This window comes from Felis catus, chromosome D2 (genome assembly GCF_018350175.1).
Source record: "Felis catus isolate Fca126 chromosome D2, F.catus_Fca126_mat1.0, whole genome shotgun sequence".
NCBI lineage: Eukaryota > Metazoa > Chordata > Mammalia > Carnivora > Felidae > Felis > Felis catus.
In genome coordinates this window covers 52,079,660-52,102,676 of record NC_058378.1, presented here as the reverse complement: position 1 = coordinate 52,102,676, position 23,017 = coordinate 52,079,660, and the positions used below count along the sequence as shown (strand labels likewise).

The following is a 23,017-nucleotide window of genomic DNA, read 5'->3' as shown; positions in this document are numbered from 1 at the left end:
GGAAGACAGTTCTGACAGTGGTGGCTTGTGAGGAGCAAGAACCACCGAAAAGGGTGTAATTAAGTATTTTAGATCACTGTCTGCCTAAGCTAGTAAGCATGAAAAGGAGGGGCGGGGAGGAGATTGAGCAGACAGTGAAAAGGCCACATTATAGTCTAACTTTATGAGAAGAGGACAGGTCTCCTGCCCTCCAAAGGAAGAAGGGGAGGCAGAGGATGGGTGGGGAGCTCGAGTACAAGCAACCTGGGTCTCTGAGACACCTCCACTCTGCACCCCGAGCCAGGATGCCTCCAGTGCACGGTTTTAGAAGTTTGATAATCCATAAAGCACTGGGGAAAGAAAAAAAGAGTCTGACCGTTCTCCTGGTGAAGAATCAGTATTCCTACTTGCTTTCTTTGTCACTTTTGTTCTCTAACAGAGAGAACAAAAGGTAAAGGGCCAGTCAGGAATACTAATTACAAAAGCTTATGGGAATTTATTTACATGTTTTCTTTCCTCACCACCATGAAAAGAACTGGATCGTATCATATAGTAGGATGCTTAGGAACTAGCAAGCAAACATATTGTCCTAACTAAAGGAGTAAGACTAAGCTGCTGAAAAATCTTCCAAAGCCAAATGACTCATAGGTTATTTGCACCATTATTCTATTATTATGGAAAGCAAAGAATTGATCACACACACACACACACACACGTGAACACTTATACTGTAATCTAAAATACATACATTACTATAATTTTTTTTAATGTTTTAATATTTTTGAGAGAGAGAGAAAGAGAGTGCGTGTGCAGGCAGGGAAAGGGCAGAGAGAGAGGGAGACAGAGGATCCAAAGCAGGCTCTATGCTGGCGGCAGAGAGCCTGATGTGGGGCTCGAACTCATGAACCATGAAATCATGACCTGAGCTGAGGTCAGATGCTTAATGGACTGAACCACCCAGATGTCCCTATACTTTAAGAGTAATAAATACCACTAACTTTAAGATTTTAAAACTTATAAAAATTGTTTTTAGGGGCACCTGGCTGGCTCTGTGAGTACAGCATGCAACTCTTGATCTTAGGGTTGTGAGTACAAACCCCACGTTGGGCCTACAGTAGCTTACTTAAAAAAAAAAAAAATGTAGATATATATTCCTCTTTAGAAGAAGATAGATTTCCTGGGAATGACCTTTAAGGTTCGTTGAAAGTTGTATTGGATGGAGTATATGTCTAAAAGCATCACATATCAAAGCATCTGAGAGATTATGGTCACAAAACTCAGTATTTCAAATTTTAAACTGCATTCTATCACTGTTAGACTCAGAACTGCATTGTTTTCCTGCAATTGTGGTTTATTGCGATCTTAATCCATTTTCTCAAGACCATTCAAAACATTTATACTATTCCAGTAATTACCATGCTACCCAGAAAAACAAATGAACACTTTATTAAGAATTAAATGAAGGTATGGAATGTGATACAGTACAAATAAGACACCCAAGATGGATATAATAGTACTACCCACACAAAAAGTTAATTCTCACTCCCCCCGCCCAAAAAATCACAAGACAAAAGAAAAAGCAATTCCATCATTATAAAGTAAGATATTTCATGCAAAAACTCCAAAAAAAAAAAAATCCCCCCAACCACCCCCCAAAATCCCTCAAACTGTCAACAAACCAAAAGCTATTTGAAAATATTGCCATGCTAACATATTAACCACAATATAATCATTCATAGAAAAATAACACACTAATTAAGCAATGGATTAGATGAAACAATACAGGCTGCAATATCATAAACTCATAGATCTCGATGATTTTCCATGAAAAGTAATTCCAGATTCACCTACAGGGTGAGTAACGGGCTCAATGCTGAGAGATAAGGTAGGTAAATATAAATTCCATTAACTCATCTCATTAGTTTCTAATTATAAAATCTGGAAGCTTCCAGAATCTGAAAAATTATATAAAATTTGGCATACTCCATTTGTGTTCCAAGAAATTACTTTAGGATCATAACTGCAATTATTAGAGAACTGTATAAAAGCACTTCCAGGTCAGGAACTGACCTCTTAAATAATGATCACAATTTACATCATAGAAACAACTCCAGATATGCATTTACTCTGATTAACGCTCACTTAGGACAAGAAACATGATTTTCTAGCACTTTATGTACAAGTTAATGCAAAGGGCCAGATAATTTAGAGACGGAATAAAATGTAAAACAAAAGTGAACTGGCACAGAGACTGAAGAGGAACATTCCCACTTACAGAGACGTAAGTCGGTAAAAATCTTGCCTTGCTTTCTGAGGGAGCTAGAGTCAACGACTAGACTGACAAGCTATAATTCATGTCTCTGTACCAAGATGCTTTCGCCTATTTCATGGAAAAGACAGTTTTACATTAGAAAACAGGAATGGCATTTTATGGGATAGCATTCCCCTCCACAGCTGCCAAACAAGCCTGGTCACCATGTGGTGCACACACAAAGTGTATTTCCAACTGACTGTTAGTGTCATGATGAGGCAACCGAGGACCAGGAAGCAATGGCTCACAGCACCTGCCCATTCAGGCGACCTGGAGAGAACTGGGACACCTATATTTCATGGTTCTGGGTTCAGTTTACCTATGGTGTAAAGATCGGCTCTAACAGTAAGGCCAAGGAGAAAAAACAAGAAAAAGTTACTTAGGATAAAAAACAACCCACTCTCATTCGCTTCCCCTTCCATCCCCCCACTTTAGATTTCGGGTAATTAGAATACATTGGAAAATTAGTCAGAATTACCGTTCCTACCTCTGAAATGTAACTTCTTATTTACACTCCATGAAAAGAACACCATAATTTTCACTGGCAGGGTTTAGCCTCTAAAACACAGAAGCACTTGCTCTAATTTTTACAAAATGAAATGACAGAATTTTCCAATGTGAAACCCAGGAGTTTGAAGCCAGTAAAGAAGTGTCTTTAATTATCAGGACGTTCATAATTAGAGCTCTTTGGAATGTGTCTTATACATACAAAGGTACCAGAAATTAAATCCCCAGAGTATTTATGAAGTAAGTTCTAAAATGGGAAAGATTTTTAATGAGAGATAAATGCTTCCATCAGCAAATTAAATCTGATATATCAATCTTTCCTAACCGACAAAGTCTTTGCTAATAATAGCTCAACATAGCCTCTGGAATCAAATGTAAAGATCACTCAATCATGATGATGCTCGATGAAGTACAGATGGGCAGTACATATGAAAAACAATTTGTAAACCGCTGCAGTTCTAAAACAGATTTATATTACAAAGCAATGTAAATAAATATTGGGCTAGTACAAAAGCTCTTATTTACAGTTTTACAAATGAAATTGTATTCAGTGTAAATGCTGTGTTTTAAAGAACACAGTACTGTATTAGTAAAATGAGTTCTGTTGAGGGGATTACACTTTCTGTTAGAATCAATGCATAACATATAAAAGATTCAAGTTAACTTTGTTTATAATTTAGTACAGACAAACCCAGTTTAACCTGGAATGGCATCTGTTAAAGTGCTGAAAAACAGGAAATACTTAGAAAACACTGTACATTATTAAAGCTTTATCAAGTCAGAATGTTAAACTTCTTTCACATTTTTTTATCCTTTGGCCACAGGCTTGTGGACAAGATGATACTTCTCAGCAAAGGAGTAAAACTTAATAGGCCACCAGCTGCTTAGATGACTTTAGGTTCAGCGGATTTAGTTTCCTAAAACAACTATTTATCCATCAACCATACCTTCGGGCCTCACAATCTGGTAAGTAATTAAATATTCAGGATAAGCCTGGAAGAGAAAGATCAATTTAAACACTGGTAAACAAACTGTTTTAAACATTTTACTATAAGGATTTCCAAACTTTAGAAAAGAGGTTCTAAATTAGTGCTGTGGATCAGAATCATCTAAGGACATTTTCTCAAAACATCCTTACCTTCATTCCAATCACTTAGGTTCTGAATCAGAAGGTCTAGGATGAATACTAAGTATATGTTTGTTTTTAATAACTGAGGTGATTCTGCTACATTTCCTCAGTTAAGAACACTGCTCTAGAACACAAGCATCTAGAGATGCTTTTGACTGGATCTGTGTCACTAAGAGCAAGAGGGAATTGTTTGCTTCTTTGCTATAGATAGGTTAACTACTAAATACAGGATTCTGATTAACTATATTTTACAGAAGGTAAGAAACAGAAAAAAGATCCACTGTAGTTGGCAAAATCTGAATAAAGTCTGTAAGTTAGATAGAATATTGTAACAATGGTATTTTCCCGATTTTGATAATTTTAAGACAATGTCCTTGTTTTGGGGAAATACACACTAAAGTACGTAAGGGTAAAGCAACAAGCCTACAACTTCCCCTCAAGCAGTTCAGAAAAACAAAACTGTATTCACACACACGCGGGAGAGAAAGATAAAATGTTGACAATGGGAAAATAAGGGACTTCTCGATTATTTTTGCAACTTTTCTGTAAATGAGAAATTATTTCCAAATAAAAGTTAAAAAAAAAAAACAACAACCCAGTTCTCAGGGCAATATGCCGTGTCAGTTTAAGAGATTAGTAAGAAAAGGTTAAAGTATGGCTCTAAATAATTTCTGAAGATGAGCAAATAAAACTGAATTACCTGTTCTCCTCTGTAAATAACATATTCAGCTAAAGCTAGTCCATTTACACTGGGTCGACCAGTGACTGAGTGATGTCCTGGAGGAGAATGTGCCATTTTCATTGCACTGAACTGCAGGAAAGACTTTCCCAGGGTTACCCGGCAAAAGAGCAGCTGCCTATAACATGGAAGGGAAAAGATCTCTCTGAAGACAAGGCAGTAGAAGACATGGTCTGTGTAGACTGCATAAGCTTTTTAATGTATTTATACATAAACACAAGTTGTTTTGTCATTTCACCCTTAAAAGAACTTTGTGAGAATGTCTTCTACTCTCATTAATGAATCTGTCACTTTAATCCTTATTTTAACTGTAACAACTGAGAATGGAATGACCTTATAGAGACGGAGACTCCACTTGTTTGTATCCTAGCAAAAGCACAAACCACAGCCCAAGTGAGAAGGAGAAGCAAACTTAAGGAACCCCCATGAAGTAGCTTGCAAAGTTGGATATTTATCCAACTAAGTCTAGTTGATTCCACCTTCAAATTATATCTGAAACTCATTCTCTTAATTCTATGGCTACCATTAAATTCAGATCACCAAAATTTTCAGTTCGATTGGGAACAATGGCCTCTGAACTACTCTATTTCTACTCTAATTCCTAAACTATTTTCCATCCAAGCAACAAGTTATTTAGGAAAACAAAAAATCCAACACATAAAACATTAATCAAATCACATCATTTTTCTGCTTAAAACCTTGTAGAGGTTACTCAGTATCCTTGGAAGAAAATCCAAATTCCTTACAAAGGCTCCAAATTCTCTAATCTTACCTTGTGTTGTGTACCAGAAGCATTAATTTTCTTTCTTCACACAAACCAACTCTCTTACCTAGTGACCATCATACACAGTTTCCTTTACTATAGAGAATGGTATCTATTCTACCACTCTTCAAACTGGCTAACACTTGGTTTTTTTAGGTTTCGGCTGCAATGTTAGTTCCTCAAATAGGTCTTAAGTGGATTACTCTCCCAATCCCCAGGCATATATATGATTGACTTGCCTTATTTCCAATAAGCCTTTTTTATTACTTCATGGCTTTTCTTCTTTTCCAAGGACAGAAAGAGATTTTGGTGAATGAGTTAATTCTATTCTCCAAAGAGAGGCCATCTATACTTTTTATTCTAAATAAGCCTGTTGGAAACCTTAGCATTGCTAATCAATTTGTATTATAGTCCCAATCAGCCCTGTGATAATCCAAAGACAAAAGTCTTTTTAATGTTTATCTATTTTTGAGAGAGAGTGAGCATGAGCAGGAGAGGCGAAGAGAGAGGGAGACACAGAATCCAAAGCAGGCTCCAGGCTCTGAGCTGTCAGCACAGAGCCCAACACGGGGCTTGAACCCATGAACCATGAGATCATGACCTGAGCCAAAGTCGGACACCCAACCAACTGAGCCACCCAGGCGCCCCCCAAATTTTTTCTTTAATGTTTATTTATTTTTGAGAGGGGAGGGGGAAGGGGGAGGGAGGGAGGGAGACACACAGAATCTGAAGCAGGCTCCAGGCTCTGAGCTGTCAGCAGAGCCTGATGCGGGGCTCAAACCCACGAACTGTGAGATAATGACCTGAGCTGAAGTCGGATGCTTAACTGACTGAGCCACCCAGGTGCCCCTAAAAATTTTAATAAACTTATTTCCAGACAGCCAACCACTCTGTTCTAAAAAGTAATGAGAGGTGGTACTAGAACATCATTATAATCTGAACTATTTTACCTCCAGATAATATGACAGCAGAGTTGAATTTACAGAATCTCAAGAGATTACAAGCTTTCTAAACTGTCCAATTTATGATCTAAAACAGAAGTGGATGGGAGTTCATATCCAAAAGGGCTGACTTCAGGCACCTACACAAGTCTAAACTCAGGGGGAAAACAAGAGTAATACAAAAACAAATCTTGTTTCTCCCCAGGACCAGAGTTCTTTACCTCGGCAACCTTTCAAAATCAGCTGGGAAGCCTTTACAAATCCTAATGCCAGTCCAATTATATGAGAACCTCTGAGGGTGGGACACATGTATCAGTAGTTTTTAAAGCTGCCCAGGTGATTCCAATGTGTCACCAAGGCTGAGAACTACTGCTCTAGGGTTTTCTTCAAGATCAGTGATCAGAAACATTAGCATCACCTGACAACTTCGTAGAAATTCATATTCTAGGGCCTCCTCTCAGGCCTACTAAGTCAGCAACTCAGTAGGTAGGGCTCAGGAATCTGTGTTTTAGCAAGCTCTTTAGGTGATTCTCCTGCTTGCTAGTATCTGATGAAGATTGCTTCAGATCTGTATAAGCAGTACCCTAACTGTTGAGTGAATTTCAGTAATTAACCTTACTCAATTTTTCAAATGACAAAAGATAATTTATATTTACCTATGAGGATTAATTAGGGGCAAGTTATTTGAATGATTTTAACAACTGAGTTAGGCCAGAGTAAAACCGGGGGGAAAAAGTGCAAAGTAGTTATTTGATAATAATGTGCTTTTTAAAAGGAATGTGTTTCATGATAAGTTTTTCAAGTAGTAATATCACAAATTCAGGATTAGGATCATATCACAGTGGAAGAGAGACTCCTACAGGCATTCCTATGAAATACTAGACTTGGCAAAGGAATGCCATTTTAGCATTTGAATACACATTTTTAAAGAATCCACAGTCCTATAATATTTAAGGGCCACAATAAAATCTCTCATGCCCAATGATATTTTCTGCTTCATATTGTTTAAAGCACTAGGTGTTCTAATGATTAAATGAGTTAAATAGGTCAAGTGGTTTGAACTGTGCTTGGCTCACACAGATCATTTAATAAACACTGGCTCCTGTTATAACTGGTGAGAAAGCCAAAAGCAACCTGAAAAATACCTATCTTGGAGTCCTAAAGTTGTCCAAGATGATGCCTTGCTCCCCTAATTTCTCAAATATGAAACTAGTCCTTATTAAATTCTTATCAAACTAAATGAGAACAAGTGATCTCTTACCTGTGGCAAATGTAACAAGATCTGTCTTTGTGAACTGGACACCCAGTACCTCCTCCAATTCCATATACATACTGATTGCTTTTGGAAGAGTTTTCAGCAAAATAAATCCCAGCTCCAAACATGCCACCTATGTAGGCATGCCTTTCATCAAAGCCTTTATGGATAATCGCATTCACAAAGGGAGATCCTAAAACAGATGTAGATGGATAAGAATTTAAAATTATCTTAGAAGAATAAAATGAAATCTTCATTGAAGTTAAATTCCTAAACATACATACTGACCACCGATATAAAGAATATTAAAAAAACAAGGATAACAAGTTACCTGTCACCTAGTTTATTCCTTTAGAATAACTACATTATTTTATTTTATTTTTAAAAAAATTTTAACATTTATTCATTTTTGAGAGAGACAGAGCGTGAGTGGGGGAGGAGCCGAGAGAGAGGGAGACACAGAATCTGAAGCAGGCTGCAGGCTCCGAGCTGTCAGCACAGAGCCCAACATGGGGCTTGAACTCACAAATTGTGAGATCGTGTCCTGAGCCGAAGTCGGACACTTAACCCACTGAGCCACCCAGGCGCCCCAATAATTAACTACTTTAAAAGAAATGCTAACGTTGATTGACGTTTCTAATAAGGGGGTGGATCAAATGCCAAAAAATAGGACACACAAAGATTCAACTAGAAAAAAAGATCACTTAAAATATCAATGCTAAAGTTACCAAATTCCAGACCTCAAATCCAGAACCAAGAGTCTCATAATTCATCTCCTATAATAGCAAGGCTGTATGCAATTAAGCCTTACAGTGACATCCCATGTCTGTGTGCTTTTTCTAGATATCAAGTGGCTAAAGTGGTCTTTTCATGTTTATTCTCTTCTTTATACTTCCTTCTCATCTCTCCACTTCGCTGCCTTTCATCCTGTCACACCAGATTCTATCTGCAAATGTGTGTTCCTTCACTCTCTGCATACTGACTATTCTCACCCCCTTCCGTGCATGGGTGCCAAGGAGAGCTTAGCCAAAGGAAAGGAGGTAGTCATGGGAACCAGGCCAGAGAGAAGGGTGAGGGGTGGGCGTTAGGAAAAGCCAATGTAACAGTTAACTGATTCATTAAGATTAGTGTCCCTGTTCATAAAGGAATAGGAAAATACACTGAATTCCACTACAGAACTACAGAAGACCAGAATCACTTATTTCAATTAATTTGGAAAAACCAAAATCATTTATTATAAAACAGAAAAATCATTCATTATAACCATCAAGTCAGTACCTAAATGAATATTACACTCTTTGACAAGAGAGTATCATGATGATTTTTAGGGTTTTAGAATGAGAAATACCATTTAGATATTATCCACCAATTCAGTCTGCTATAGCCATTCTTCCAGGGGACTGTAAAATTTAAATGTTGTGTTTCATAGAACTTTACAGGTCTCTAAAAATTTTCTGCAATCAAGGCCAAATGAAGAAAATACCGGAGTTACTATGTGCTTGAAGACTTGATAAACACTACGTTAACATTTACATTCATCTTTGCTATAAATCTCAAAGACCAATCAACACCTGTCAATTTGCAGCATAAAAGAAAACAGGAAATTTCAAGACAAATAGTGCTTTCAATCCAACAGAAGTTCTTAGAAAATTCCCTAAGTTCAATGACAAAAGCTCTTTATTTTAAAGATTTCATTTAAAAAATTTTTTTAAGTAATCTCCACCCTCAAATTGGGGCTTGAATTCATGACGCTGAGATCAAGAGTCACATGCTCTACCTACTGAGCCTGCCAGCGCTGCCCCCTGCCCTGAGGAATCTTACCATGAAATAGCATTCTTTCATTTGCATGGTTGTGGTTTTCTTCAGAAACTTCTTTTCTTCTGTGGGTGTATCTTTCCCATAGTTTCTTGTTACAAACTTTCTGAATCTATAAAAAAGAAACCAGAGGAATCAAAATCTTTACGTCATAATTACTTACCTACTTTACTTGTTCATCTTAACCTAAATAGGCCACATAGTCAGAAGAGAGGCAAAACTTCTCTGAAATATAAACTATGTTTTATTTTAGTCAGCTAAAAATACTTGGTCTCAAACATAAAGATAGAAATATAGCTACATTTTGGAAATGAAAAACTTCAAAGGGAAAAAAGCTATATATGGACTTATGGGAAGGTCAAGAATACCATAAACTAAAATACTTCCATTCTCATTAATTTAGAATTATTACTAAAACAGCTCCAAATCAGGTATACTGAATTCCGTATGTAAGTATTAAAAAGAGAACGGTTATCTTTCACCTCATCCTATTTTATTTGGCTCAAAGTATCATCTGTATCTGCTTTTAATGAAAAATATTTGAAATAACCCCCAGCAAAAAACATTCTTAAAACACACACACACAGACATGCCTCTACTACTCTCTCTACCCTTCCCTATCCCTCCAATTCCTAAAATTTTTGTCTTGAGAAGAGTTAAAGATGGATGCTGGTCTCACTGGGAGTATTTCTAGGATCAAAATTCACAACCCTAGAGCTGTTTCTTGGCTGTGCTTAAAGGTGTTACAGCCCCCTGCTGGTCCTAGAGCACATCTGGGAGCTGGTGGATTTAGTCTTGGCTTAAAAAAAACTCAAATATGGCTACAGATGTAATCAAGGAACACAACTGACACAGCAATCTCACTTATATTAAGAAAATAAAAGGCATGATTATTTGCCTTATTAAAAATATTACATATGTTCATGAATGGAAATATCAAGATGTCACTCTTGTCACACTATGATATAAACTAATAAATAGGAGCTCCCAGGATTTCTTTACCTTAAATCATCTAATAGGATGAACAACGCAATCTCCTATAGTTTTAGTATTCACTAACTCTAAAATACGACATCTAATATAACACTTATAATAGTATATATATGACAATAATATAAAACAGCTGAAATATTTGATACTGTTCACTTTTGAGTTTAAAATTTAGGTATTAAAAAGATACTTGCCACATTTTGTCTTATTTCATAATTATTAAGAATATATCAATGTAGATAAAAAGATTTATTCATCTCAAGTAGAGCGTGCATTTTTGTTTGCTGTAGTTCAAGAAAAACACAGCAAAGTTGGAAAAGGCCCTGAGAAGAGTACCTGGTATCAAGAAAAGACAGGACTCTCCTTTGAATGACTTAAAACCTCAGACAATTTTTGGAAAAGATGAAGGTACAGAGGGAGTACTATTAAAATTATAAAAAAGTTGTATAGATGGGGGACTCATGGACACACGGAGTAGTCACAGGACAAATAAGTATAAAGGTGGAGTCTTTTCTTGAGCCACAAAGAATATTCAGCTTTGCTACAAAGGAGTACTTGAATAATTTATATATTTAAGGTCCTAAACCTAATGGATTTGTCATGATATCCAGATAATTCAACAAATGCTGAATTATTTGTTACGAAAACAGCCCAAAAAAAAGGAAGAAAGAAAGAAAGAAAAAATGAAAAACAGTACAGGGATTTTGAGAATCTTAACCTTTAAGGATCTACCCTTTCCCCAAATATCCCTTGATGCTATGTCAAAGACTTACTAGGCTAGACAGATTATATTCTTATGAAAGTTAATTACTGTTTCAGGCTTTGAAAACTACGGTCTCAGAAAACTTTATTTTCACTAACTTATTACCTTGAGAATATTGTATCTGTTGAAGATTCCACCTGCATGACCTCCATCTCTGTGCTCTCGGACTGTACTTTGCATCTGATGGAAAAATATGTCAAATATATGTGTATTAACTTTTGTTTTTCCTTCAAAAATTTGTTTTAATGTTTATTTTTGAGAGAGCAAACAGGGGAGTGGCAGAGAAAGACACACAGAATCTGACGCAGGCTCCAGGCTCTGAGCTGTCCGCACAGAGCCCCATATGGGGCTCAAACTCAGGAACCCAGGAACTGTGAGATCATGACCTGAACCGAAGTCGGATGCTCAACTGACTGAGCCACCCAGGCACCCCCTACTTTTGCTTTTTTTGATTTGGGGAAAATGGTTCTTGACGCCTATGATTCTGTTTTTGAGAATACAAAATGAGATTTTAATATTTTTCTTGTTTGTATGAGAGTTCTTCTATAACTTCACAAGTACTACTTTCTAGAGATAGCTGTTAGCTAGTCAATCTGGAAACAATACTTTTAGGCGAAAATTATATAATGCAAACTAAAGGAAGAAAAAGGAGCAGATGCATGGGTGAGTTAAACATACAAAGCTAACCACCTCACATGCTAAAAAATAAAACAATCTGGGAGTGCAAGCTGGTGCAGCCATTCTGGAAAACAGTATGGAGGTTCCTCAAAAAACTAAAAATAGAACTATCCTACAACCCAGCAATTGCACTACTAGGTATTTATCCAAGGGATACAGGAGTGCAGTATCAAAGGGACACATGAACCCCAATGTTTATAGCAGCACTATCAATAATAGCCAAAGTATGGAAGGAGCCCAAATGTCCATTGATTGGATGAAGGGATAAAGATGTGGTATATATACACAATGGAGTATTACTCGGCAATCAAAAAGAATGAATTCTTGCCATTTGCAACTACATGGATGGAACTAGAGGGTATTATGTTAAGTGAAATGAGTCAGTCAGAGAAAGACAAATATCATATGACTTCATTCATATGAGGACTTTAAGAGACAAAACAGATGAACATAAGGGAAGGGAAACAAAAATAATATAAAAACAGGGAGGGGGACAAAACAGAGAAGACTCATAAATATGGAGAACAAACGGAAGGTTACTGGAGGGGTTGTAGGAGGGGGGATGGGCTAAATGGGTAAGGGGCACTAAGGAATCTACTCCTGAAATCATTGTTGCACTACATGCTAACTAATTTGGATGTAAATTAAAAAAAATAAATAAATAAAAGAAAAGAAAAAAAATAAAAAAATAAAACAATCATTTATTTGCTCCCATTCATTTTGCCCTAGTAAAGCACAATATGTACTCCATTGAGAGCTGGAGTTTCTGGAGTATTAGAACTCAGTTTCACTCAAGTTTCTATCCCTGTGTTCCTCACACATACAGGATACGTGTTCTTCAAACTGTAAAGCACTATTCAAAGATGTCAGTGGATCCAAGAGTTCCGTGAAAAGAAAGCTGGAAGAAAAACTTCCTGGAAAAGTAGCATCCACATATTCTGGGTCTTGTATGAGATACTGGGGTTTGCAATTGCCTTCATGAAGGGAGGGAATATTTGCATCTCCCCTGCCCCCCACCCCCCCAAATGACAGTAAACTCTTCTCCAACAGAATTCTGTGTCAGTATTAATTGTAGTATTGAACCAAGTTACTGGATTCAAGGTTTATTGAGGGAGTGTACCCTGAACGCTGATTTTGAACATTCATCCAGGTGGTAAAGAGTTAGGGACAATTAAAATCCTATTACATTTTCAAGATCTGGAAACCTCTAGGAAGTTCAGCTATTGAACCAACATTTATTTAAGGTATATGAACATACCTCTTCCTCCACAGACTGAAACTCTTTATCATCAGGAGATAGATCTATGAGAATTGTTCCACTTCCAGAGGTGTTCAGAGTTAAGTACGGGTTAAGACCTAGTAAATAAAATTTGAAGGTAAAAAAAAAATTACGCCAAGTCCCCATCCCCTCCAATTAACATCAACCCAAAATGGCCACCTGATTTATCTGATGCTTACTACTTTTTTTTCTTGCTTACTACCTATTTTTAAAAACTTTTAATTTTGGACTAATTTACATTTTCAGAAAGACTGACATCACGTAGAGAGTCCCTGTGTACCTTTTACTCAACTTCCTAATGTCATCATTAGGAATATTAATGCTCCTCCAATGTTCCCATTCTATATAGCCACAGTACAACACTGGTCACACTTGTTAAGTAAATTACAGAATTTATTTGGATTTCATTAGATTTTCCCATTAATGTCCTTTTTCTGTTTTAGGATCCAAACCAGAACACCACACTGTATTTAGGTTGCTAATTTTGACACAACAAGTTGTAAGGGTTTTGTGGGAATAATGCAGAAAAACCTTTCTCTTCTTTACCCCTTATCCTTAAGGAGGTTGTCACAAAATTTCTTCTTCAGATTATTTCCTTTACTAACTACTCAGCACTTTCAGCATTTAGTCTCTTTAATTTCTGTAAATATGAGGAAGAATTATGACAGAAATTTATACAGCTTCAGGTAATTTTAAATCATCCTAGAATGACACTCCATAGTTTACCAACTACTGAATGCTTATTGTTTTTCATTTTTTCAATTTATTTATTTACTTAGAAGTTTGTGTGAGAGAGAATGTGTGCACGCTCAAGAGGGGGAGAGAGGGGGAGAGAGAGAGAATCTTGAGCAGGCTCTGCACTGTCAGCACAGAACCCGATGCGAGGCCTGAACCCACAAACCAGGAGATTATGACCTGAGCCAAAACCAAGAGTTGGACGCTTAACCAACTGAACCACCCAGGCGTTCCCTGAATGCTTATTCTAACCCCTCATAGTCACTAATTCAGCAATGAATGCTGTGTTTTCTGAATGTCAATGGTCAAGACAACTATGTATTTTGTACCTTTACTCTCACAAAAACTTTTCAAGTGGAATTTTAAACAGAATTTTCTAATTTCTTCCATGTATTTGTAACAAACCTTTCCTTCAGTCTCTACAAGATCTCTAAAGCTCTGCTGTTTTCCCAGGTAGGGCTCAAATCCATTACTGCTGGGTCAATGCATGGCAATGTGAGTGTAGAGACTAAGAGCACTATTCTAGTTCTGGGTCTGGTCTGAATAACAAGACCACCACCAGATGCTAAACTCTGATAAAGACTTATCAGGTATGTAATGTGAATTACATTGTCTGAAGTACATTATCTACAGGAAGTATGGAGACTTTACAAAGAAGAGTATTTCAGAGACTAAAGACTTACCAGAATAAAGACCATGACACACGCTTGACCAAAGCATCTCTGGACCACCCCAAGATGTCTTATAAACACTAAAAGATCAGGACAAGTAATGTATTGACTTGATGCACTGAATGAGAGCTAAGGCTAAGCCAGCAAAATGAGAGACTGGCAGAAGACTGCCACGGGTTCCACTTTGCAAATGAGGTAGAATGTAGGTATAGAATCCTGGCTTCAAATGAAGACAAGGAAGGTGATAACTTTATGTAGGTAAGAGACCCTGATGTGCTAGAGCAGACACAGTCATTCTGCGTCGTGACATTTCTCCTCCACGTGGGAGTGGATGATCCTTTGCGATTGCAGCTGTATGTATCAGAATGACCACAGACCAGAAGTGGCACAGTTACACACCTCTGCCACTTGGAGGCGGTGTGCCTGTTTCTGTCATTGTTTCCTGAGCCTTTCAATGCAGTCTTAATAACTGTGTCCCAGACACTATATGTTTAATGAACAAACACTGTCCGATTTCCTTTTTAACCTGCCTCTTTCATAAGTGACCCTTGTTATTCCAGTACTCCACCGTAATTTCTATCCTACCGGATCGGTATTATTCTAGTAGAGTCATGACGGCTGTCTACAACTGCAGGTTCTAGTTTCTCTTCATTTTTGATACTTTTTATATTGTATACTAACATTCCAGGGAGTCACGGGTTTTCTGTCTTCTTTATCTCATACAATTTTGTCATCTATACTAGACATATCCCAGACTACCTCATATTTTAAACATTTTGCCCTAGTCCCTACCAGGAAAGTAAAGTGCATCCACTTTCAATCGATTCTATTCCAGAATTCCAGTGTAAAGTATTGCTTAGCTTCAGTCACCTACTTTTTAGAGGTAGTTTTTCCTTTTCAAGAGATGGCCCCTACCCTGCCTACCATACATCCTTCCCTGAAAAGCTCTTCATTTTTGCTAGTCTGGGTTTTTCTTTCCTTTTTTTTTATATATATGAAATTTATTGACAAATTGGTTTCCATACAACACCCAGTGCTCATCCCAAAAGGTGCCCTCCTCAATACCCATCACCCACCCTCTCCTCCCTCCCACCCCCCATCAACCCTCAGTTAGTCTGGGTTTTTCTTAACTCCAGTTGTACAGCCAGGACTTCAATGACAGGATGTGTCTGTCCGCAGACAGGGTAAATCACACCCTTAGTTTAACAGTTAAGTTAAAAATGCAGCCTTGATATTTAGAACAATTCACCTTTTCATACCTGGGACTTGGTACATGGGAAATGTTAACATCTGTTGAACAAATGCAATTTGCATTTTCTTTAAGTAATGTTCAGAAGAAATAAAGATATTATTCAATGCTGTTCTGTCAAGTGTTCTCAGTTACAACACTGTTTCCCAGTACTTTCACAGCAAGTGCTAAAGAATTTAGCCATTTACATACAACAAAAAAAGAGATTTACGACATTATTTTATGGGCAGACCTCAATGCCTAGGCATTGCCTATTATATTATCATAAGACAGAAAGATATTCAAGTTTCTGATCTTTTAGACTCATAATTTTAGGGCTAGAATAACTTCAGAAGTAACTGAATACTTAAGAGAAATACTTCAGAGCTAAAGCAATTCCCAAACTTCTGAATAGCCCAGAAATTTTACTTAAGTTCACCTACTAACAGCAGAAGCTCAGTAAACTTAACAGTAGGAGCATTAAGACCTGATACCAGGTTTCACAAATTCTAATTTCTGCTCTTCCTATTAAATGGATTCTCTCTCATAGATTTTAAATTATCATTTAGTGGGGCGCCTGGGTGGCGCAGTCGGTTAAGCGTCCGACTTCAGCCAGGTCACAATCTTGTGGTCCGTGAGTTCGAGCCCCGCGTCAGGCTCCGGGCTGATGGCTCAGAGCCTGGAGCCTGTTTCCGATTCTGTGTCTCCCTCTCTCTCTGCCCCTCCCCTGTTCATGCTCTGTCTCTCTCTGTCCCAAAAACAAATAAAAAAAAGTTGGAAAAAAAAATGATCATTTAGTAAGTTGAGGGCTGCCTTTATACCAACCATTAAATTGTTAGCACTGATTTAAAATGAAATACCTTGTTGTCCAGAGAGAAGTCTTTCAACTCCTTTGATTAGTTTGTGTCTATGTCCATAAGCATTGATTCCAATCTCCTTCAGCTCCTTGTGCCCCATCTCAACTAACACATCCAAGGTGATCTTACAAAAGAGGATGAAACTGTTTAGAAGACTTCTATTTGGTAGACATTCACATACTGGTGTTCTCACAATGTATTAGATTCAAACATTTACTTTAGATTTTTTTGAACAGCTTAGAAATGAAAGCAAACCAGTTGTTAAATAGAAACTGAAAAGTTGCAGCTAACTGAAGTTCAGTCATGCACTACCAAAAAATAGCGTTATTTTCATTTAACATAAGAACCTGAACTGAGTTAAGCTGCGAAACAAAAATGTACTTTCAAGTTAATCACATTCAGGTATTCTATTTTGTCTTTTCCACTACCACTCCACAACCCACCCATTTATACAAGGCCTTCACTGGTTCCTCCAGACTCCAGACTATGCTAACTGGTACTTGTGCCTCAGGGTTCAAACTATTTCTTTACCCTCTAATATTTTATTTCCACTTTGTGAAACTGAAGACATTCTAAAGATCCTGTTTTATTTATACGTCTCCCATGAAACTTTTCCTCAGTAGTCCAGCTTGCAATAACCTTTTTTTTTCCCCCTTTGAATTTCTAAAATCTATGCCTAAAACTTATTTCTTCATATGTTGTTAGAGCTCCATAAGTAGATCAAAAGTTCCTTAGGAGTACAAGTCTATACTAACTATATTTTCTGAACCAAAAAAAAGAAAAAAAGAAAAAGAAAAAAACACCAGGATTCTGATGGCATAAATTGGGACTACTCTGGAAAAGCCCAGATACATACTTAGCATATCTATATACCTTCCCATAGTGGCTAGCGAAGTGTCAGACTCAGAGCAGGCAATGAGTGACACAACTGAACTAAACAAACCAAGCTCAAGGATAACTTATTTTAAGGGCTAAATAAGCTAAGCTTTCCATTTGGGAAAGCTATTTTACTATTACTACACCACAGTCCATTTTTCCATATATTTTTAAATTTCTTCTTTGATTTCCTGGTCGACCCATTCATTGTTTAATACATGTTGTCTAATCTCCATGTATTTATGGTCTTTCCAAAAATTTTCTTATGGTTGACCTGGTTTCAAAGCGCTGTGGTCAGAAAATACGCATGGTATGATTTCAATCTTTTTGCATTTGTTGAGGGCTGATGTTGTGACTTAATATGTGACCTATTCTGGCGCATGTCCCATGTGCACTTAAAAGAATGTGTATTTTCATTTGTTTCAATGTACTTCTTATTTCATGAGAGTCCATTTTTATGTGCTAATAAACTAAGCAGAAATTCCAAGATCAAGCCCAATTAGAAGAGTTAACTGATTTCCAGTCCCTTAAAAAAACATTCTCCTCTCCCCACAAACAGTTGAATGGTTTAAGGCACTTCAAGGATGTCTTAATTTTTTCTTGAGGTCTCACAGAACACCAAACCAAGCAAATCAATTCATTTACTCACCTGTTCTCTCTCAAATATATCCATCAGGTGCTCAAGCCCAAGATTCCTTACAAATTGAGTTATGCTAAAATCTACTGCTGGAACTGGAAAATAAAAAATCCAGAACAAACAAACAGAATAAAGTATATCAACATTTTAGCAACAAGGTTATGTGGTATTACTATACACATCAAGAATGCAAAGACGAAGCAAAACATTGCATCAAAAATTGCAAAAAGAGAAAGCTACAAAATCTCAACATCATAGAAGAAACAGCCAATGGGGCACTTTCAGGTTAAAAAAAACATTTAAAAAAATTTATTTTTAACTGTATCTTTAAAATAAGTGCCCATACTGAAACTAGTGTGTCAATTATATTTCCACTCAAAAAGTTTCCTTATCTTTGAGGATATAAGCTACTTCACAAAAAAGTTTATGAAAACAAGTTCCACAATGTTACATAAGGTGAGATGAATTTTGACAGGTAAAAGGTAAAGAGAACAGCTTTATAGAGACCGCAAGTATGCTGTCTTTTTCTTTCCTTTAAAAAAAAAAGATCTTCACAACTAGGTATTCTGATATGGAGTAAAGATATTTCCTAACTCTGTAATAATATACTGGACTAGGTAAAGGCATAACTACTCAAGCACAAGCCATCTAAACCTTTCGAAAGCATAATGTAAAGAAAACAATGAAAGACTAAAATGTTAAGGCTATGCTAATTAATCTGATACTAACAGTTGTATTTAAAACATGACTTGTTTGCATTCTAAATGACAACTAGGCGGCTACAATACAAGTTAGAAAGTTATTCTCACCCTCCTTTTTCTCCAAGCTAGAGGCACCCTCTGTTCCACTTGAACTAACTACTGAAGACAGTTCAGAAAAACTCCCAGATAAGTTGTCAAGACTGCTGGCTGCAGAAAGACTTGATGGGCTGGATGGACCTGAAGACAGAGCATCTCCGGTAGCTCCTGGGCTTCTCACACCATTGAGCACCTGAGGTTTATAACATGAAGGCAGAGCAGAAGGCGGCATGGCTGCTGTCAGGAGAGCGCTAACATCATCTGCCTAGTGTGTGTGTCAGAGAGAGATTAAATCTGTGATAAGCAAGTTTTAAAATTCTCCTGTACCCAACAGAATACATTAAAAAATATGACAAAAACTCAGATTTGCACTAGAACTGCATATAACATAAAAATGATTATTTTAAAAAGTAAAGCAAATAAGTGACATCCAGCTAAGCTGTTATCAAATATAAAACATAATTCAGAACATCTCTTCCAAGACACAGAGAATAAGAACAAACCTGTTAAATGTGGCTAAGCATAAAAAACCCTAACTTTCATACTATGATTTTCTGCAAAGCACTGAAATGAATTATAGTAACAGCAATTTTAATTTTTTTTAACGTTTATTTATTTTTGAGACAGAGACAGAGTGTGAACAGGGGAGGGGCAGAGAGAGAGGGAGACACAGAATCTGAGCTGTCAGCAGAGCCCAACGTGGGGCTCTTAGAACCCATGAACCATGAGATCGTGACCTGAGCCGAAGTCACACACTTAACCAACTGAACCACCCAGGCGCCCTTATAGTAATAGCAATTTTAAAAGCTAAGAATTTTTTAACACTATCGCAATTACTCTGAAAGAAGCAGTAAAACCCTGGATTGCGAGTAACTTGTTCTGTTAGCGTTCCTCAAGATGAGCAGTACGTGACGCTGAACATCACATGATCAAAACGGAGCCAACGGTTCTTGAAATCCGCTTTAATATACAAGTGCTCTGGATTATAAGCATGTTTCTGGAACGAATTATGCTCCCAAACCAAGGTTTTACTCTTATTCAATCTACATGGGACTTGAATCTACATGGTGTGTTTATATTTCCTGGAAAATATTCAGTGATACATCCTTAAAATTGAGTTATTTTTGGGGGGGAGAAAACAAAGATAATCATTTTAATCAAATCTACTAGTACGGGAAAAAATCCTCAAATTTACTAGTTTTAATTTGCTTAATTAGTGACATATATTATTTTTTTTCACAATGCTCAAGACACTAATAGCAAGAAGTAAATCAGTACTTGTTTTCATGGTTAGTCACATTTATATTGCCTATTTTAATCCTTATCTTTTTTCTTCCCAAGTCTGAGGACTTCCACGGCACTCACATTTTAAAATAATATTAGCATCATCTATGGGGTGCTTTTTATGTGTCTGCTATCATGCCTGGGACTTTAAGTACATTACCTTAATTCTCGTATTAACCAGACACACACACACACACTCTCTCTCTCTCTCTCTTTTTAAAACTTTTATTTTTAAGTAATCGCTACACCCAATGTGGGCTCGAATTCACAACCTTCAGATTAAGAGCTGCATGCTCTTCTGACTGAGCTGGCCAGGCACCCCTTAACCAGACATTTCACCCCCATTATAGATGACAGGACTGAGGCTTAGAGATTAGGCAAGGTGAAAGACCGTACAACTACAAGTGGTAGCCAGAATTCTAAGGCAAGTCTGTTAGGCTCTAAAGCCCACACCTGTTCTCTAGAGCACTTTGTTTCATGTCAATTATGTCTGGTGGACTAACAGATGGGTGGAATGAATTAGAAAAGTGCGTTCCCAAGGTAGTTTGGGATTGGAAAGACACTTCCCTGAAGAAATGTTGCAAATATGGTTGGGCTGTCAGCCTGCTGAGAAAAATCTACTTAACCCCCAATGAAGCTGAACTGAATCAGCTTTTCAGTGTAACTTGTGACAGTGAAATCTCTCTCAGCAGAAAGCAATCTAAGGGACTGCTTTTCCTTTGTATCTCAACAAGAATTTCTTCTCTCTTTCCCTCCAGTGCCCTGGCCAATTTCCTCAGTGGTAGAGGTGAGAGAGGAGCCTGTGTCACACTGGCCAAGAGGAAGTGGAGGCTACAACAGAGACTCTTACATGAGTTCCCCTGGGGGGGGGGGGGAACCACAACCCCCAAAACTTAAGGAACAAGCTTGTTTTATGAACACTTTTGGGGAGGTAAGCACGGAACCGGAACTCTGGGAACAGGCAGTGTGGGAGCAACTGGAATCCTGACAAGAAGCAGGCTTTGTGGCTGCAGCACCCTGAGGGCAATGAGGGGAAATTCATCAAGACCAGTGTCCTGTGTGACCTTGCAAAGTATGCCCCTTAACAGCCTTCACTGAGGGCCTATATTTGGAAATTTTATTTCCAAATTAACATAAGCAGCTATACCTCGTACTTCTTTTTCCTATTTCCAAAAGCACTCAGGATACAATAGCTCATTGATAGTCCTATTATTTACATATTACATTTTAACACCAAAGAAATCCTATATTTAAACTGAGCTAAAAAAAGATTTTGCCACATTCACCATAAAGATATTTTATATGTACCAAGCAAACATTAAAAAGTTAAGAAAAGCACTGAGATTTTTTAAAGAGTCCATCACTTACTGAAACTAAATCTAAAGGCGTTTGTCCTTCCTGATTTTTAAGAGTGGGGTCGGCTCCGTGGGCCAACAACAAAGCACAAAGCTGTGTTCGTCCCTTTTGGGCTGCTTCATGCAAAGGTGTGAAAGCCCACTTGTCCGTAGCATTGACACACGCATTATACTTTATTAGTAAAGCTGCTACATCTACATGCTGTAAAAGAAAATACTCCTGTTACAGTCCGAAATGTTATCACATTTTAGTTCCTAAGAAGAAACTAGCTACATACTTATTTTTCCATATTTTCAAACCTACTCTGGAAATGAAAAAAAAAATCGTGTTTCTCCCCAACATCATAATTTATGGGTAGTTGATTAAAAATTACAGTAGACATTTTAATAACTTGAGAAATCAGAAAACATTTAAGAATTCTACACAGGACAGGAACTAAATAAATGAATGCGACTTAAACAACTTCTCATTTATCCAAGTGTTGTAACTGCTGAACATCAGTTTAGAAACCAGCAACCTTCCCCAATTATTCAAACTATACCTACTGAAAATGGTCAATACTAACTGTAATATTTAGGGCTGTTATAAACTCAGGAACAATGCACCTGAATCTCTATGGACTCTTAGGAGTCCCAGTGGTTTTCCTGGTACCAACAAATAAACAAAATCATTAACATCTCACTGAAAATAAGAGGTGCTAAGGAAGATAATAAAATGACAAATATGCTGCATGTCACAGAGCAAGCTTACAACAGATTCAGAATTGAAACCTGGACATTATTTAATCTCTTTAGCCCTCATATTTATTCCTCTATAAAACGAAAAAGTCAAACTAAATGCCCTTTGAGAACTGCAATATTGATTTCCACTTTGAAAATTTTAGAGATTAAAAAAAATTTTTTTTAACATTTATTTTTGAGAGACAGAGTGTGAGTGGGGGAGGGGCAGAGAGAAAGAGAAAGAGAGAGAGAGAGAGAGAGAGAGAGAGAGAGAGAGAGAGAGAGAGAGAGAAAGAGAGAGAGAATCCAAAGCAGGCTCCAGGCTCTGAGCTGTCAGCACAGAGCCCAACTTGGGCTTGAATCCATGAACTGTGAGATCATGATCTGAGCCGAAGTCAGTCGCCTGACTGAGCCATTCACGCGCCCTGAAAATTTTAGAGATTTTTTAAAGGTAATATAAAAGAACTTACCCCATAAGATGCTGCATTATGTAAAGGAATAAGTCCTCCTTTGTCTTGGGCATTCACATCGGCTCCGTGTTGCAACAAATACTCTGCAACTTCTAAATTATTATAACCAGCTAATTTAGAAAAGAATTAAAATTACTTCCACTTGTTAATATAAAAAATTAAATCTACGTGTCTGTATATATCTATATAAAAAACATAGACATGCTTTGAAAAATAAAGCAAGTTTACAGAAATCTAC

At 37.3% G+C, this 23,017-nt stretch overlaps 1 protein-coding gene across 3 annotated transcripts in view; it reads right to left on the bottom strand.

Moving 5' to 3' along the window:
• Positions 1-1,409: 1,409 nt before the first annotated feature.
• Positions 1,410-23,017, bottom strand: part of TNKS2 (tankyrase 2) — a 67,042-nt gene continuing 45,434 nt past the window's right edge. For 2 of the 3 annotated variants that reach the window (XM_019814078.3, XM_023240722.2), the window contains 11 exons: positions 22,780-22,889; positions 21,603-21,791; positions 18,963-19,215; positions 18,166-18,248; positions 16,644-16,764; positions 13,129-13,226; positions 11,298-11,372; positions 9,446-9,551; positions 7,631-7,817; positions 4,627-4,783; positions 1,410-3,790 (listed from right to left, as the gene is read on the bottom strand). In XM_019814078.3, the coding sequence (XP_019669637.2) occupies positions 3,728-3,790; positions 4,627-4,783; positions 7,631-7,817; positions 9,446-9,551; positions 11,298-11,372; positions 13,129-13,226; positions 16,644-16,764; positions 18,166-18,248; positions 18,963-19,215; positions 21,603-21,791; positions 22,780-22,889 (1,442 nt within the window). In that variant the 3' untranslated portion in view covers positions 1,410-3,727. The remainder of the gene's footprint in view (positions 3,791-4,626; positions 4,784-7,630; positions 7,818-9,445; positions 9,552-11,297; positions 11,373-13,128; positions 13,227-16,643; positions 16,765-18,165; positions 18,249-18,962; positions 19,216-21,602; positions 21,792-22,779; positions 22,890-23,017) is intronic. The other variant, XM_023240721.2, reaches the window with a different exon arrangement.